Here is an 18,289-nt window from a genome sequence, read left to right on the forward strand (position 1 = left end):
GCTGCCTGCCAGTAGCATGCCCTGGAGAAGCAAAGATGACTCACAGGGGCTCCTACCCTCAGTGGTACGCAGTGTGTGGGGGAAGCAACTGGAATGAGGTGGTTTTGTTCACTGTGGTTAAGTGCTGTGAGGGAAGATGCACCAGGAGATCATTCAAAGCAGAGGAAACAGAATATGCAAATATAAATATTGTGTTGGGGGCATTGATAAGCTGTTAAACAAAGAAGCAGCTTAACCTGATGGAAAGAATTCTGCCATTTACTGGCTATGTCCTTTTGGGGAATTTACTTAACCCTCCCCTTGCCTCATTTTTTTTTTCATTTTTCATAGTGAGAATATTTGTTTTATTTATTTCATACTTTGTGACGAAACCATAAGATAAAACTGTGCAAGCAATTTGAAAACAAGCATTATGTAATAATATACCTTATTGCATTGTACATATTAATAATAAGGATATCATAATTCAGGAAAGAAAGAACTTTTCTTTCTCCCAGTTCACTTGCTGTGCTTCCTTTCTTACTGGTGTCCACACCATTGATGCCATACTTATCTTGCCTTCTTTGAGAAAGAAGCAGGGCCATTCTGGGAGTTCCGGGGTGGTAGTCAGCGCTGCTTGGAGCTTAGTGAGAACGTGTGGATTAACTTTGCAGTTCCAGTCCAGGAACCTCCCTCCTAATGGGTGACATTGACTGAGCGCCTGGACTGAAGAGGTCATGCTAAATATCCATGGAATTTTACAAATTATCTATTAAGCCGGGGCCCCTTGAACTGTCAGATGAACCCCAGCAGGTGCAGAACTGGTGGTTCTGAACCGGGAGTGGTGTTGGGAGATCTGTCCCTGGGCATCATAGGTACGAAATTATCCTCTACTAACCTGACTGTACAACCCCGTCCCCTGAGCTGTGTTTACCTTAACACCAGCTCCAGGGAGACTCCTGGGTCTACAGAAAGAACTTCAGAGGGCCCACCACATCCAGCTAAAGCAGACATTATTCTGAGAATATTGTGGAAGGTGCACTGAAGTTGTTGCTTTATAAAAGTGAAAAAAGTATTGACATTTCTAAGCCCAGAACTATTTTTTAACAAGCTAGAAAATACTGAAAAACAGGTAGTACAGTTTCCCCAGGAGAACGTAGTGTAGTCAGAATGCACACTATTTTTTCCCAGCGTGTATTTGGGTAAAATATGTGCAATGAAATTTCAGGCCAAATCCTAATGCAGAAATAATCCGAAGTATGGCAGATTTATAAGCGAGGCAATTTTTATTTATTTGCTAATGTGGATTGCCTTAAGAAGTCAAATGTTCTACATGTTACTTACGGCTTCTCCTTGAAAAGACTTACCTCTAAGGTCTCAGCAGCATAAAACTCCTGGCTTCAGCGTCGTCTGAATCAAGCATCAGACATAATTCTCCTTTGCCACTGACGCTGGGTGGTTTGGAACCTACCAGTACTCTACCTGTTTGGTAATTAATAATTCATAATTAAACTGGCAGTTTGAATAAATCAGCATAGCCGTAGGCTTGGAGCCTCCACTCTGCCTTCCGTCCTTCGTCCTTCGGAGAATCTGAAACATAACAAAGAAGAAAGGTTTAGGCATCTGAAATCCTCCATTGAAAGCTTTGACCTCCTGCCCCCAGCCCCACCCCATTGTTTTTGGATTTGTTCCATCCATTCTTCGGATCTTTCTTTCAAAGAGGAATTAAGCAGGACCCTTGTCAGCCTTATGCTAGACACTGAGGAAATAGAGGTGTATGTGACCATCCTTATCCTTGGGCAACTAACTCTAGGTAAGAAGACAGGCAGGAAAAAATCAGCCATGATACCACATGCTCAGTCCCCTCTGCGTGGAAAGTTCGGACCAATACAGTGGGAAAGAGAGGTGATTCTCAGGGTTTGGGGGGAAGTGAGGAAAAACTGCAGAGGGGAGGTGATCTTTGAGGTCTCTTGAGTGATGAGTCATATCTTTTCAGGTAGAAAATGAAGAAAAGAAGAGGAAAACAAAGCAATTGAAGTACTTATGCTTTTGCCATGTTCCTGGGAGAGCTGGGGTTGAACCCTATCAGTGCACAGTGTTAATGGGCACATCGTTGGCAAATCAAGCAATCCAAACATTATTGTTGAGAATAACACTTATCATGAACGCATGCTATGCAAATATTTATAGGCTGATACCTGCTTTTGAGTGCAAAGAATCATTCTCATGTATTTCTTTTCTCCTTTGTTTCTTTACAGTTCCTCCCCAGATCATGAATATCTCCTCAGACATCACTGTGAATGAGGGAAGCAGTGTGACTCTGCTGTGTCTTGCTATTGGCAGACCAGAGCCAACTGTGACATGGAGACACCTGTCAGTCAAGGGTAAGCCCTTTACCTTTGGGAATTTTTCAGAGTTATTCTATTATTCTATTGAAGAATTTGTTCTAAAGCACAAAACTTTGGGAATCAGGCAGCAATGCTGTATTTGTAACATAGTAATGTACAAGCAAATAGTCCAGACACAGAAGTCATTGAGTATTCCATTCCAAAAAAATGATTTATAAGAAGAAAATGTACTGAGTTGTTTTCTTAGTCCTTTTTATGGCCGTAGAAGACTTGTGCTTTCCCAACCCAGAAGAACAGAGGTGCCATAACTTCAAACAAAGACACTAATTTCTCAAGGTGGAGCTGCATGGGTCAGTTGGTCATTTGCCCTTTCTTTAAGAAGAGTGCTAGAAGGCTAGAATGCCCATTGTCAATGTTTGTGTTACGGTGCATCCTTGAGAAAAAAGATCTCCTCGCTCAGTACTTTCAGACCATTTCCCCAGAGCCACACCTATTTGACCTCTACATCAATAGTCCGCCTGAGTGGAAGAAGGATGATGGAAATGGTGAAGTACCCCTGACGTGCATGTCCTGGGCACTCAGTGGTTGGTATTAAACATCAGTGGTGATCATCTCCACCTTCGTAGGAAGGGAACCAAAAGAACAGTGGGCCTTATCCCTTTGGAACTAAAGCTTACTCCAAGTTGAACTTGAAGAGATGGGCATAGAGTCACTTGGTATATTTATACATTACTAGAAACTATGATTAATTCTAGAAATTATACAAGAAACAAATACTCCCTCAAGCATTAGAAAATCCAAACATGAACTCAATGAAATAGGAGAATGTGTGGAATATGCCTGTGCGTGATGTAAAAATAACCTAGATCAGGGGGCGCCTGGGTGGTGCAGTCGTTAAGCGTCTGCCTTCGGCTCAGGGTGTGATCCCGGCATCCCAGGATCAAGCCCCACATCAGGCTTCTCCGCTGGGAGCCTGCTTCTTCCTCCCCCACTCCCCCTCCTTGTGTTCCCTCTCTCGCTGGCTGTCTCTCTCTGTCTAAATAAATAAATAAAATCTTTAAAAAAAAATAACCTAGATCAGGAGGAAAACGTAGGAACGCATCTTAGGAACGTTGAGATAGAGAAAGTTTTGCTAGGACATCAAAGGCTCTTACCATAAAAGAAGGAAACGTGAATAAATTTGGCTTAGTATTATTTTCTCACAGTTGCTGTAACAAAGTACTACAAATGGCATGGCTTAACCAACAGAAATGTATTTTCTTGTAGTTCTGGAGGCTATAATGTCCACGATCGAGGGAAGTAGGGTGGTTCCTTTCGAGGGCTGTGAGGGAGAACGTTTCCAGTGTGTATCCGTTAGCTTCTGGTGGTTGGCTGGCAGGCTTTAGTGTTTCTTGGCTTGTAGACTTTATCACCCTGATTCCTGCCTTCAGTATCACGTGGACTTCTCCCTGTGTGCCTCTCTTTGTGTCAAATTTTCCCTTTTTAGAGGAACACCAACATATCGGATTAGGGCCCACCCTACCTTCTGATCTTGGTAAACTTGTTAAGACCCTATTTCCAGATAAGGTCACATTCTGCGGCATTTGGGTGAGAACTTCAAGATATCTTTTTTGGGGGAGGTGGGGGGATGCGATTCAATTCATAAAGGCTTCATCAAAATTAAAAACACCATTAAGTGTAAATGAAAAGATAAACCATAGACCGGGAGAAATATTTGCCATTCATATATCTGACAAAGAATTTTGGGTTTTGTCTGAATTATGTTTGAGTTTTATCCAGGTTATATGAAGAATTCTTACAACATAATTCTAACAACCCATCTTGAAATGAACAAAAAATTTGAACAGACAATTCACATAAGAAGATATACGAATAAAAAATATGCTCAATATATTTACCATAGATATGAGAAGATATGCGCAATATATTTACCATAGAAATGAGAATTCAATCATAATGAGATACCACTACACAACTGCTCGACTGTCAAACTTAGAAACAACAATAACAACAACAACCAACCCTGACCATATCAAGTGTTGGCAAGGATTTGGAGCAACTGAAACTCTTACACAGTAACTCTAGGACTATAAAATGCTATAAGCACCATGGAAGACAGTTTGGCACTTTGTTACAGACTTAAACATACACTTAACATATGACCCAGCAATTCCGCTCCTGAGGGTTCCCCAAAGATAAATGAAAATGTCTGTCTATAAATATACATTGTACATAAATGTTCACAGCAGCTTCATTTATAATCGCCTCAAACTAGGAATCACCCCAAACTTTCAACAATGACATAGATAAATTGTGTATATTCAAACAACAAACAACTTCTCAGCAAGTAAAAGGAACAAATCATTGGTACATGTCACAAAGCAGATGATTCTCAGAAACAGGCTGAACAAAAGAAGCAAGGCCCAAAAATACCTACCGCATGATTTCATAGGCAAAACTAATTCATAGTGACTGAAATCAAGTCAGGGGTTACCTGGAGTAAGATCTGGGGAGCTGTGACTACAAAAGGGCACAAGGGAATTTTTTCAGGTGATGGAAATATTTTACATCTTGAATGTGGTGCTGGTTTTGTTGCCCTTTATGTGAGTCAAAATGTCAAACTATACACGAAAAATGGGAACATTTTACTGTATGTCAATTAAAATCTCGATGAAATTTTAAAAACATACGCATAGAGATATGGGAAATACTGACCTGAAAATTTGCCCCTAGTTTGTTATATAATGTATGTAAGCAGTACTTCTTAGATGAGAGACTAGATTTGTTCCTAGGAACACCATTTTAGGGAAAACTTAAATGGTCTCATGTCCTCCATGTAAACAGAAACGCATATGTCAACCCCAGCCTTGTTGTAGAGAAAGATAATGTTCTCTGAACATTCTTTGTATACAGACCTCAGATACTGAAACACAGAATGTCTATATGATAAAGTAATGTTAACAAGAATATGAAAATATACACGAGGGACATCACAAAGCCCAACTTTAATGTGAATGGAGCAATAGCTTATGTTCCCAAAGACGTAAGCCCCATGGGAATTTTGCTTGAAGTGAGGGACAATTTTGGATTTATATTACATACAAAACTATGTCTAAACATCAGACCAATTTCTATGTATTTGGTAAATCCAGAGGTTTTTATAAATGCTTGAAATCCCAAAATGCATTTATTTGATCCTAAATGCATAGTTCGCTGAGCCTAGAAATCTTTTGAAAAGGCATTTTGACTTTGTAAGTGTTTTGAAGCAATACCGTATAATGGTACACTGGTAGGTTTCCCTCTTAAAATAAGGGAAATTCATCCATAGTCTCAATCTTTTATACAACATAATAGTTAAAATTCAGCCTCCAAAAAGCTCAGAAAACCCTACGTTTAAATGATTCCTCTGCTCTTCAAATCTCCCAGGCTATGATCTACTTTGAGTTGCCTTTCGCTTTTTCATAGCTTTGGCCTTCACTTTGCAGTCTTTCCTTCCCCCATTGTCTTTCTCCTCCACTCTCAATGACATTTAAACATTTAAACTCAAAGCATTGTTTTCCAAATTTGAAAAGCTTTGGAACTGGGAGGGTTTGCAAGTTTAAAATGTGCATCTGCAGAGTGACTACCATTATTTATTTTTAGAAGGATATTCCTTCTCACTTAGAGGCTAGGAGGCTCTAGGAAGTTGTTTTAAAGGTTTAGAAGAGCAGCCAATAAAACGTGAACATCAAATAGCATTCTTAGAACAATTTGCTGGTTAATTCAGCATGCAAGAATAGGAAATAAAAGTTGCAATGACATTTCCTTTGAAATTCCAATAAGATTACACTGGAGAATTTAGCTTACCGGACAGCCGTGTTCCCAAAATGCTAATAATGCAAGATTTGAAATCCTTTGGTTAAATTTAGGGATCTATATAACAGAAGTGAATAAACAAACTTTCATTTAGAAATGAATATTTTAATGAGCAGATTGTTAAAGATTAAGAATAGTGGTAATGCTTCTAGTTTAAAAAGACAGACAGGGGCGCCTGGGTGGCACAGCGGTTGGGCGTCTGCCTTCGGCTCAGGGCATGATCCCGGCATTATGGGATCGAGCCCCACATCAGGCTCCTCCGCTATGAGCCTGCTTCTTCCTCTCCCACTCCCCCTGCTTGTGTTCCCTGTCTCGCTGGCTGTCTCTATCTCTGTCGAATAAAATAAAATCTTTAAAAAAATAAAAATAAAAAAAAAATAAAAAGACAGACAAAACACATACCGCCAATGCCTAGAAATTATAGGAAAAAGGTAAAAGCTAATGATCCAATAAATCCATCATCACGCTAGAGAAAAATAATGGTAAGCCTGCGTGGATCAGAAACAATATAGAATCTCTGAAATATAAAAAGTAAATAGATGTAATGAAGAGGAAAAAAAAAAAAAAGAACAGCTCAACATGATCTATACCTGAAATGACACACAGTTGAAAAAGGAAGGGTTTTAGATCTTGGTATACAGGTAAATGTTTAAAATTGATTGGGGCTGAGGCTGGGAAGGCAGAAGAGCCCTGGTAGCATTTGCCAATTTCCACCGTGCAAATATTCCCATCATTGCCACTTTCTTGGGCACCTCTTTGAAGTAACTATGTATTTTTAGCCTATTTTTCACTTGAAAATAAACAAACAAACCAAAAACCAGTTCTTCCTATGAAAGTAGGGTGAAATTTTTGAAACAAATAACCAAGATCCCAGATGTGAATCCACAGTCAACCCAGCATTTCTGTTCTCCAATCTTGGATATCTAATCGGAGATCTCTTGACTTCCAGTTTCCTTTGCAATGTTGACAGTTAAGATTCATAGAAACTAGGTTTGACCGGAGGACATCTGCCTCACCTCCAAGGAAAACTCAAGATTGTTACAGGATCATGATTATTAAGCATTGTGAGCATCTTAAAGAAAAGTGCTGTGTAAACATACACGCGAGGGTTTTGCAATTGACATGCAAACCACTGAGCATTTGACCATGCATTTATTTAGCTTCAGATATAAAAAGTTATATTTAATTTATTTTCAGGAGCAGATAATGGGTTTTTAAAAAAGCATATATTTATGTGGATTTGCTAGAGAATACAGCACTTGCTTAATAGCCTTCACGCACGTAGAAATCTGTACCGAGTGACCTCCAGTGTAGGAATTAAAATAATGATGGAATCACAGGCTGCTGCCTCAAAGAATTTTCCCTCCAAAAGTGTGGGCAGGTCCCAAAACAGGCAGGCAAAGTGGATTGGCAAGTGGCCAGTGTGTTTAGAATACATTGCAAAACAGGTGGTTTCCAAGGATGATTTTCTTTTCTCCTGAAAGACAGGAGAAGGGGCGCTGGGCCAGCAATCATTGGAAGGCTCATGAATGTAAAACCATGAATAATGTGGAAACTCAGCTGCACCTGAATAATGTGAAACCAAAGTTTCTTCGTTTCTTAAACCAAAGTTGCACAGATGGGTGTGACAGAGGAGACAGTACAGGCTGTTTGGGTCTAAGAAGCGTTGTCGTTCCCTCTTACAATGCCTTTGTAATCCATTGGAACGTGTTACACACCTGGCCCCATTTCCAATGACATATTTGGAAAGGCCAGATGTTCTGAGAAAATAATAAAGTCTTCTTTTCTGTTTCCTCTCCATGGAGATTTTAAGATGACAGCTATTCACCTGTGAGTGAGTTGCTCCTACAATCTACTCATACACAGTAATACCCCAGGGAGCAAGCGAATGAGTTATTTCACAGAAGTGAATTTTCCAGGTAACCGAAGCTGACTCCTTTATCATTGACTTGAGTCATTTTTAATGGAAACATTTTAAAAATGTATTATGTTCTCCTCTGTTTCCTTGAGTACAGAGAGTACTATTTGGCCTCATCTTTACAATGTAACATCGGCATCATGCATATCAATTGTTTGTATCTTAGCATTTGGAGACTGGGATAACCAGGAATAGGGCCCGAAAATGTAGTTCAAACTCTTGTGTCTGTTTTTTACAGTTCCGGTATTTTTCCTTCCTTCTCTCCAAATGACTATTAGTTGTCAGTTCTTCCTAAAGTCAGCATACCAGGCTTTTGGCAGTGACATTTCTTCTGATTATTTACCTCTAATTTATCATGAGCAAGAATCTATATGTATAACCAAGTTGATAAGTCCCAAACAGGAACGTAGTGGTGGGAGAGAACCTTCTTGGAGGAAAGGCCATGAGCATTCATGAATGTGATAAATGACACTGCAGATAGCTGTTCTGGGGAAAATCCTGTTTGGCTTTTGTTTTAGATATATGAGTTTCCTAGATGAGTGAGTTCCATGTAAGCTAAGAGAGCTAATCCTCGTGAAATCATTTCCCATGGTTCTGACCTCATTGGGCAGCTCTTTTCTATATTCACTTTGCTAGATGTCAAGGTCAGAAAATATATTAGTCCAAGACTGTTTCTACTATAGCCCCTAGTTTTCTTTTCTTTTCTTTTTTTTAAGATTTTATTTATTTATTTGACGTAGAGAGAGAGAGAGCACAAGCTGGGGGGAGCAGGAGAGGGAGAAGCAGGCTGCCAGCTTATCAGAGAGCCCGATGTGGAGCTCGATCCCAGGACCCTGGGATCATGACGCGAACCGAAGGCAGACACCCAACCGACTGAGTCATCCAGGCGCCCCGACAGCCTTTAATTTTCATGTGAGAAATTCCTAAGAAGAATGTCTTCAAAGAATTTGCCAAGTCCTTAACATTCCAGATAAAAGGAGCGCTAGCCTGTACTCGTGTGTAGATGTCAATCCCTTTGGCTGGTGGTTTCATCTTGGACTGAATATGCACTTCAGATTCTTACAGACCTGAAATGAAGTCTGGCCCAAGCGGTTAACCTTCTGAATTACTTTAGGAAAGCCTCTTCCTCCACCTGATCTCCTGGACTGCAAACTGGGGCCGTTTCAACTCATTTAATGCCCTAGCAGCCCTGAGAGAAGAGTGCCCATATTCATTACTGTGCCTTTTTTATTGTTTACCATTATTCCTATTATTTGGCCTACCCCTACCTCTTATCCCTTGACAGTCCTGGGTCATTTGTTAGTGATTCAGTGTCCCTCTGGTCTTCCTGAATATTCAGAATGACATAATTTTATTTGTAATAGCGAAACTTACAAACAACCCAAATATCCTTCAGTGGGTGAAGGGTTAAGCAAACTGTGGTACACGCACACCGTGGGAGGCTGCTCAGCAGTAAAAGGGGTGAGTTTGAAATACACTCAAAAACTTGGATGGACCTTAGGGTATTACACCAAATGAAAGGAGTCCATCTCAAAAGGTTGCATCCTGATGATCTTACTATTATAACATCCTCAAAATGGCAAAATTATAAGGACTCACAACAGCTGAGTGGTTGCCAGAGGTTTGGGCCTGGAAGGGGAAGGATCACCATGAGGCAGTTGCTTTGCAGTGATGAAATGTCACAGAATTTTACGCAAAGACAGTAACAAAGAGTGCCTGTAAAGCTGGTGACATCTAAGCAAGCTCTGTAGCGTAGTTAAGTTCATTGTGCCCACATCAGTAAGCTGGTTTGGACAAGATACTTTATTAGATAAGATGCCACCACTGGGGAAGCTGGTCTCAAGCACATGGGACCTCTGTCTATTATTTTTGCAACTTCTTGTGAATCAATAATTATTTCAAAATAAAAAGTTAAAGACATAGAAATGCTAAGTAAAAGGAATCCATAGTTTTCCACTAACATGCTTATATAGGAATTTATTATTTATAAAATATTGCCACATGCATCATTTCAAGTGAGTTTACAGCAACTCTCTCATACAGGTCAGCAAGAATACTTACCTATTCCACAGGTGGGGAAAAGACTCGGAAAGGTTGAGTAATGGCCAATGGCTCTCAGTTGACTAAGGTGGTGGATAAACGAAAGGAGCCTAGTCCCCATTGTTTAAGTCTAGAGCTCCTTATACTGTACAAAGATGCTGCCCGTGGCTTGCGGTTGGAACAAGTACAATACAACATGATCTATTTTATCCAATTCTGCTTGTTATCTGGGGAACCCAAGAGTGCTCACTCACTAGCTTTGAGCAACACCCATGCTCTTCTCTTTCCCTCCCTAACTCCACACCTACCTTCCTTTTTGCAGGCACCTTCTAGCTACCACTCAATATTGTTCTAAGGAAAGCACAGCCTCCAAATGAAACCCACATTCATGCCGTTGTCTGCTGTAGGTCCCTGTTGTTTCTCTGCCTCTATTAAAATCAACCTGCTGAGACCTACCAACCTCATTTCTCTTCTAAGCCATCCTAGGTACAAGTTCCAGCCACTAATAAGAACTGCCTATTAGTTGACCCTCTGCATCATCCAGTCATGCTACTACTTCTTTGACCCTCTCCAAGGCAGCCAGGATCCTTGTTTCTAATCTGAAGTCATGTTTCGAGCCTAATTAATCCCCAGAGTGTGAGAAAGAGGTGTCTGAGATGAGAAATCAAGGTTATACATATCTTGCTCAGTGGAACAGTTATGGGCAAACAAGCTGTTCCTCTCACATTTTTGCAAAGCAAATTTATGTTCACTAACTTTGGTTCTTGTTGTAAATGAGAAGTGTATGAAGGTCTAGCAATGCGCTTTTCACCATATGGGTACCCATATGTTTTCCCCCTTTGCTTGCGTACATTTTCGCTTTGGCATGCACATATGCTTGTATTTTTGCAACTTAACAATATTAAAACTAATCCCATTTATGCTCCTTTTGGGTGAGTTGATTGAGTCATAAATTCCTGAGAATCTCTTCCTTGGGAGGCTGAAGTTCTTTTGTGTGAGCAAGGGGAGGGCATGGCAAGCTATCCTGGCAGGCAGATGCAGGCAGCCAACATCGTTGTGCAGTTGTTGTAGCTGATGGCCCTGACGCCGGAGCACTAGGAAATGTGGGGTCATAATGCCTCGGTAGTCCCCCTGTTTTCCTTTGTATGAGGGAAAGCACTCACTACAAAGTAGACAATAATTCCCTAGGGTTGGTTCTCTTCCTAAGTTAGTGGGTGAAATAACTCACCTTAGAGCAAACAATCATGATGTGATGAGCTCTTGATATGTGGCTATGTTTAGTACTACTCACACTCTTCACACTGAGTTGAGAAACTGTATATCAGAAATGGGGCAGTGGGAAATTAGGCTTGCCGCGAAGTAATGTTTAGCCTCCTCGTGGGGCCTTTTTAGATTATAAAAATAAGAATGGATATTAACATGTATCATACCAAGTGGAAAGCTCAACTAATTCAAATGTAAAATTGGAATTGGAAATGCTGTTTGATGTCTTTTGTAAGCCCGTTTCTATTTTTATCTCTGTTCATGAGTTCATTCGTTCATTTGATGTGTCAAGAATGTTCTCTTGCTCTTATAGCAACAATGCTGTGTACAATAGATGTGATTCCTGCTCTTATGAAGCTTATAGTCTAGTCAGGGATAGTAATTAATCAGATCACCAAGAATATGTAAGTTCAAAGTGTGGTAACTGCTGTGACAATGGGCAGCCGGGAGGTGTGAGCTAGTCTAGGCTGAATCTCTCCTGAAATAGTGATGTTTGAGCTGACATAGAAAGATGAATGGAAGTTGACTAGGGACAGGGATTGGTGTATGTGTTAGAGATGGGCTGTATAGAAACCTCCTCGGTGAGGGAGAACAGCATGTGTAAATGCCCTGAGGTGAGAAGGAGTGTGGCTCTTCGAGGAACAAAAGAACTGGGTCATGACTATGTAGGAAGCTGGAGAGACAATGGTCTGAGAATAGGTAGTGAGGGGCCTGATCACACAGAGAGCCCTTCAAAGTTTGGTCTTTATTCGAAGAGCACTGGAAAATACAAAGAAAGTTGCAAGTAAAAGAGTTAGGAAATGAGATGTTCATGTATCAGATTTAGCTAGGAACATTTCATTTCTGATCTACTCATTTTCTATGTAAATCTGGCAGACCACTAAACCTCTGTCTCAATTTCCCCACCTATAAGCCAGAAAGGAGTTAGTAATAACATGCTCCCCTTACGGAGGAAGAGCGAATGGAATTTGATAGTATGTATTCCAAATACTCTTTAGATTATACCATAAGAATGGATATTAACATGTATCATAGCAAGTGAAAAGCCCAACTAACTCAAAAGTAAAATTAGAATCGGAAAGGCATCCAATGCTTCCTGCCGTCTGTTGTAAAGCCTTCTCGACGCAATTGCTATATCAAATTATGCTATTGAAATCAGTCGGACACTGATAAAATTGAGACCAGCTTTACGAGTTCTGTAGATCTAATTGGCCTCAGCAGTGGGTCCACAGTGACTCTTGCTGCTGAATAGAAATCCTAGGCTTCAATGGAAAATAATAAGCAGCCTGGTTCCACACTAACTAACTACAGCCACCTCCGGAGATAATGTGCTTAATTTAGATACTAAACTCCTTCATCTGGCCAGATGTTGAAGGAACCTCAGAGAGGTTTGTTTCTACCTTACCTCCTGGATGAGCACCTTTGAGAGTAGATTCAAAGGCTTTTCAGGGCCAGCTGTGTGTCCTCGCTGTTCTTGCTATGCCTTTTTCCCCCCAGTTATGGACATCTTCTTCTAAATACCACTACATCTCTAGGGCAAAAGTTCCTACAAATCACCTTTTCTCATTCAAGCTGTCTTAAGTTGGGTTTCTATCACTTACAGCCAAAGTAGCTCTGATTAAATCCACCATGCGATTTGTGAGACGGTGTGTTACAAGTCCCAGCTGTAAATCTAGTGTGGGGTTCGGGAGAGATATGTAAACACAGCATTGCTGTGCAATGTGGCTGGAGCCAAACCACCTCTGAGAAAGTCTCTGTATAAAAGAGAGGGACAGGGCTGCCTGGGGTCCCGACTAACTTGGTAAGGCCACTGTCTTTTTCATGGGTTGGAGAAGACCCTGGGAGTTGCCCGAAGAGCTCTGGGTGGGTTGCCGAGGGGATTCCACACCCACATCAGCTAGAATCAGGCCAAAACAGACACACAGACACTGGCTGTGAATTCCGTAGCAATCCACACTGGGAGGTCATCACCACTTCCTCACATCCAAGAGCCCAACATTCACTCAAGCATCGTAGGGTATGGTAAGCGTGCTCTTTTCCTCCTGTCCCCTTTCTCAAAGCACCTGTCATCGTAGGCTTCCAACTATGCCTGGTCTTATCTCCAGCATGACCGGGTGGAGTATGAAATGGTGGTTGTGGGGGGACATTCTTTCCTCCCCCGTTTAAAGGTAGCGACCATGCTGATTAGCTGCCTCTCTTCTGTGAGATCCAGAGGAGGGAGGGAAAGGAGAAGGAAACAGGCAGTTGCTTGGAGGATTTTAACTGGAGTGGGGCCCTCCAAGTCTTGTGAATGTTCCAGCCTCAGAGAGGAAATATCCACCGGAAACAAGCAGGATCAAGGGGAACTGGTCTCATTAAGCAAAAGTAGTTGATCGTCACTTTGAATCTGGGCTTCCTAGCTGGAGGCAGTGATTGACTCACACACAGAGGAGAATTGGAGTTGAGTGAGGAGGTGAGGGAATCTGACCTCCCGCAGAACACCTGAAGCATAGCCCAAGGGCCCCCACTCTGTCCCTCTTGGTGGCCTGCAAAGCCTCATTAGTCAAAGGAAACAATCACAGAAGCCTTTTCTGCCTTTTCTTTATGCTTTTGCTCCCCCCCACCGGCCCCCTACTTCCCCTTATTTCTTTCTTATACTATTAATGGTTTCTCCGCTCCAGAATCGCTTATTGGTGAGAGTAACCCCCCTAGGGCACTGGAAGTGGTTTGTTTTTAACGATACTCTGGATGATTTTGCTTCCTAAGAGAAATGTTTATAAAGTACCCGATAGAATCAGAACGAGCAGCCCTCTGCTTTCCCAGTTCTCTTTCCCCGAAAGCTTTGCTCCCCTCACCTCTGTTCTCCACACCATTGGCAGCACCGGGAAATGCTTTCTTCCCGGGGCCTCTCTAGGGCCCCTGCCTGCTCCACTGAGCCCAGGCTTATTTGTCCCTGGAACAGGATGCGGTAATTACATCTGCAGTGAAAGGGTTAGTTTCCCTTAAGGGCAGTAAGGACGTTGCCAGCACTGCTAATGAAGAAATGAGCTTTCCTTTCAGAGCCTCGGGGGGCTGCAAGGAGCTCTGGGACGTCACACAGCAAGATTCTTGGAGCTTCATCTTCCTGGGCCGCGCTGTACCCCAGCGCACTCATCCCCTCCCTTCCTCAGCACCCTTCTTTTAAGCTTCTTAGTCCTGACTCAGCTTTAAACTGCCCAAGCGCTCCAGATATGTTTTCAGAAGCATTTCCTACCCCAGGAGGCATGGAAACAGCCAGAACAAAGGCAGGTTGGCCATAACACTTTGAGGGATAATTTGAGAGGCTCCTGTATGCCCATCATCTCTGGTTCTGCCCAAGGTGTAACATACCCGAAAGTCTCACGTGCCAACTTTACCTGGAGCCCAGACCCTCCAGCAGCTAGCAAGAACTCAAAACGAGGACAGAGAGATAACAATCTGTGTGGATGCAGGGCTGGCCTGCATCTCCTGTCTCCTGGTGTTGCTGCCTCAAAGCACCCGACCTGGGTACTCATCTCCTCTGCCTTCGCCCTTAGACCTATTCATCCTGCCCACTTTGGTTCGCTGGACTCCCCCCCAGGGCTATTTCTGATCATCCAGACCAGCCAAGCCTCCCATCCTTGATGGACTCTCTGGACTTCTCACTGTTTCCGTGCTTTGACTATCAGTTTCAATCCAACAGAACGCTCCAGGGACACTGTCATCAGTGCCGACATTGTTACCACCAATGACGTCCCTGAAATTTACTGGGTTGCTGCTTTGACTCAATCGCATTTGGCTTTTTCACAAAGGTCTGTCAAAATGCAGACAGAAACATAAGATAAAGTAATAGAGTAAAATGATAAAAAAATAAAATAAAATAATAGAACTTAAACGCAATACATACAAAAAGCCAGGGATGAGGAATACACATTTACGGAGGAGGAAACAGAAGCCTGGTTAAATTGATTGCAGCTGGAAACAATATTCTTTCAATTATTTATTCATGCACTCATTCAACCATTCAAGAAAGAATTAGTGGGTGCCTATTACATGTCAGGTACTGTGCTTGACGCTGAGGTTAGAAAGGTAAACAGCATTCTACTTTTCCTCAAGGAGCTCACATTCAGTGAAACGCAGGCATAGTAACATATAATTACAGCACAGCGTGGTAGGTGCATTAGGAATACATTCAAAATGTTGTGCATTCCAAGAGAGGATCATCTAACTCCAACTGGGAAAGATGGGAGAATCAGGGGTTGCTTCCTGGAAGAGGTGACTATTAACCTGAATCTTAAAAATTAAGAGTTAGCTAAGCAAAAAGAACAATATGAGTGGGGTGGAAGGGAAGAGGAATATCCCAGGCAGTGGGGACAGCAAGATGAAAGACAGGGAGATGAGAACTAGCATGGTGTCTGTCATTGGACATATAGAAGCAGTTTAGTGTTGCTGGAGCAGAAAGTGCGAAATTATTGTAACCCAAATAAAATTGTTGGATCGCTTTAGCTGGTCCAACTATGACACTGCATTATAGAGATGTAGACTTGGGCACACTCATCAAGGGGGAAAAAAGCTTTCTAATGTAAGCTAAGTCTTTACCAAAATCTTTCAGAGTGGCCCCAACATGTGTCATATAACAGATAATAAAATAGTTGATGTGTTTTATTACTCTTTTCTCTACATTTCACTCCTCAAAGACACTAGGTGATCCAGATCTCTGCTTTCTTAACTAAACTGTCTATCTGGTCTCTTCTTTCAGTAGTACATTTCTCAGCTTTCTCAAGTCAATAAAGGTTGCTTTCAACTTCTTCATCTTGCAGCTCTACTTGTTACCTGGATCAGCCTAAAGCCTAAGAACCAAGAAAACATCTATACTTTGTTTTATATTTTTTATTGTCCCCATGAAACTGATGTCAGATGAGAGGTAGGTAGTGTAGGCAAAGCAAATGACCAACTGCTAAACAGACAGTGAAGAGAAGGTAAAAATGGACTCTTAATAAAATCAGTTTCTGCTTCGTTATAATTTACATAAAATGAAATGTACCCATTTTAAGTGTAAACTGGTGAGTTTTTTTTTCCTTCCAGTATTATTAAGATACAATTGAAATTCATACAACGCATGTAAGTTTAAGGCATACACTATAATGACTTGGTATACACATTATGTGAAACGATCACCACAGTAAATTTAGTACCATCCATCACGTCATATAGTTACAAAAGCGTTTTTTTTCCTTGTAATGAGAAGTTTTAGGATTTTACTCTCAGCAGTTTTCGGCTAGACCATAGAGCAGTGTTAACTATAGCGATCATGGTGTGCATTACATCCCTGGTGCTTATTAATCTTCTAGCTGGAAATTTGTGCCTTTCACCCCCTTCACCCAATTCCCCCACCTCCCAACCCTGCCTCTGGCAACCACAACTCTGATCTCTTTTTCTGTGAGTTCAACTCTTTTTTAGATTCCACATGTAAAGGAGATCATACAGTATTTGTCTTTCTCTGTCTGATTTATTTCATTTAGCATAATGCCCTCAAGGTCCATCCATGATTAGTGAGTTTTGACAAATTTATATATCTCGAAAACCACCACCCTAATTAAGATATAGCACATTAGCACATTACCATCAATTCTGCAAATTCCCTTATTTTCAGACTCAAACCTTACCTGCCCCCGATTTGAGACAAACGCTGATCTGTTTTCTGCACTATAAACTAGACCATTTCTGGAGTTTCATACACATATACACAATATATTTATACTCTAGAAAAATATATAGCATGTATATGATCTTAGAGTACGTACTCTTTTGTTTCTGGCTGCTTTCAGTCAGTTTTTGAGTTCCATTCATGTTGTATGCATTTCTTTCCTTTTTATTGCTGAGTAGTATTCCATTATAGGAATATACCAATATTTGTTTGCTCATTTGCCAGTCGATGGACATTTGTTTTTTTCTACTTTTTGACTATTGTTAATAAAGTTGCTATGAACATTTACGTACAGATCTTCTTATGGATATTTACTTTCATTTCTCTTAGGTAAATACTTAGGGGTGGAATTGGTGAGTCATAATATAAGTTTATACTTAACTTTGCAAGAATTGCCAAACGGCTCTCCAGAGTGATTTGACCATTGTATATTCCCTTCGCTATTACATAAGAATTACAGTTGATCTACATACTTGCTAGCATATGATATTCTGTCTTTTACATGTTATCTCTTCTCATAGGTGTGTAGAGTAAACCACATGCTGGTTTTAAGTTGCATTTCTCTGATGATTAATGATGTTGAGAATCTTGTCATGTACTTTTTGGCCATTTGTATATCTTCTTTTGTGAAGAGTTGGTTGAAATCTTTGACTATTCTTTAATTAGGCTGCCTTCTAATTATTATGTTGTAAGAGCTATTAATATATTGTAGATACAAGTCTGATGTCACATACTGAGAATACTTTCTCTTAGCCTGTGTCTTGCCTACTCATTTTCTTAATGGTGCATCTCAACCAAAGTTTTTAGTCCAATTTATTAATAGTTTATTATATAGATCAGGCTTTTTGTTTCTTATCTAAAAATAGGATGCAATGCCAAGTTGCAAGATTATCTCCTATGTTTCTTCTAGAAGTTTTGGAAATTTAGCTTCTATTTTATTTTATGTTTTTAGATATAAGATCCACGTGAGTTCATTTATGTGCTGGTGGGAGGTCAGGTCTCAAAAAAAGAGATTTATTTATTTTTCCTATATGGCTGTCCAGTTAGTTCAACACCATCTGTGGAAAACACTATTTTTTCCCTAATGAATTACCTTGGTTTCTTTGTCAAAAATCAATTAACCATTATTGGGTCTCTTTCTAGACTCTTCACTTTTTTCTATTAAAATATAGTCTCTCTTTTGCCAATACCATATTGTTTTAT

General features: G+C 40.8%; 1 protein-coding gene across 3 annotated transcripts in view; it reads left to right on the forward strand.

Annotated features, from left to right (window-relative positions):
* OPCML (opioid binding protein/cell adhesion molecule like) overlaps positions 1–18,289 on the forward strand; it is a 485,951-nt gene that overhangs the window by 387,088 nt on the left and 80,574 nt on the right. For all 3 annotated transcript variants that reach the window (XM_040631014.1, XM_008688325.2, XM_008688326.2), the window contains exon 3: positions 2,238–2,363. In XM_040631014.1, coding sequence (XP_040486948.1) covers positions 2,238–2,363 — 126 coding nt within the window. The remainder of the gene's footprint in view (positions 1–2,237; positions 2,364–18,289) is intronic.

The sequence above is a fragment of the Ursus maritimus genome, unplaced genomic scaffold (genome assembly GCF_017311325.1).
Source record: "Ursus maritimus isolate PB19 unplaced genomic scaffold, ASM1731132v1 scaffold_16, whole genome shotgun sequence".
NCBI classification, from domain to species: Eukaryota; Metazoa; Chordata; class Mammalia; order Carnivora; family Ursidae; genus Ursus; species Ursus maritimus.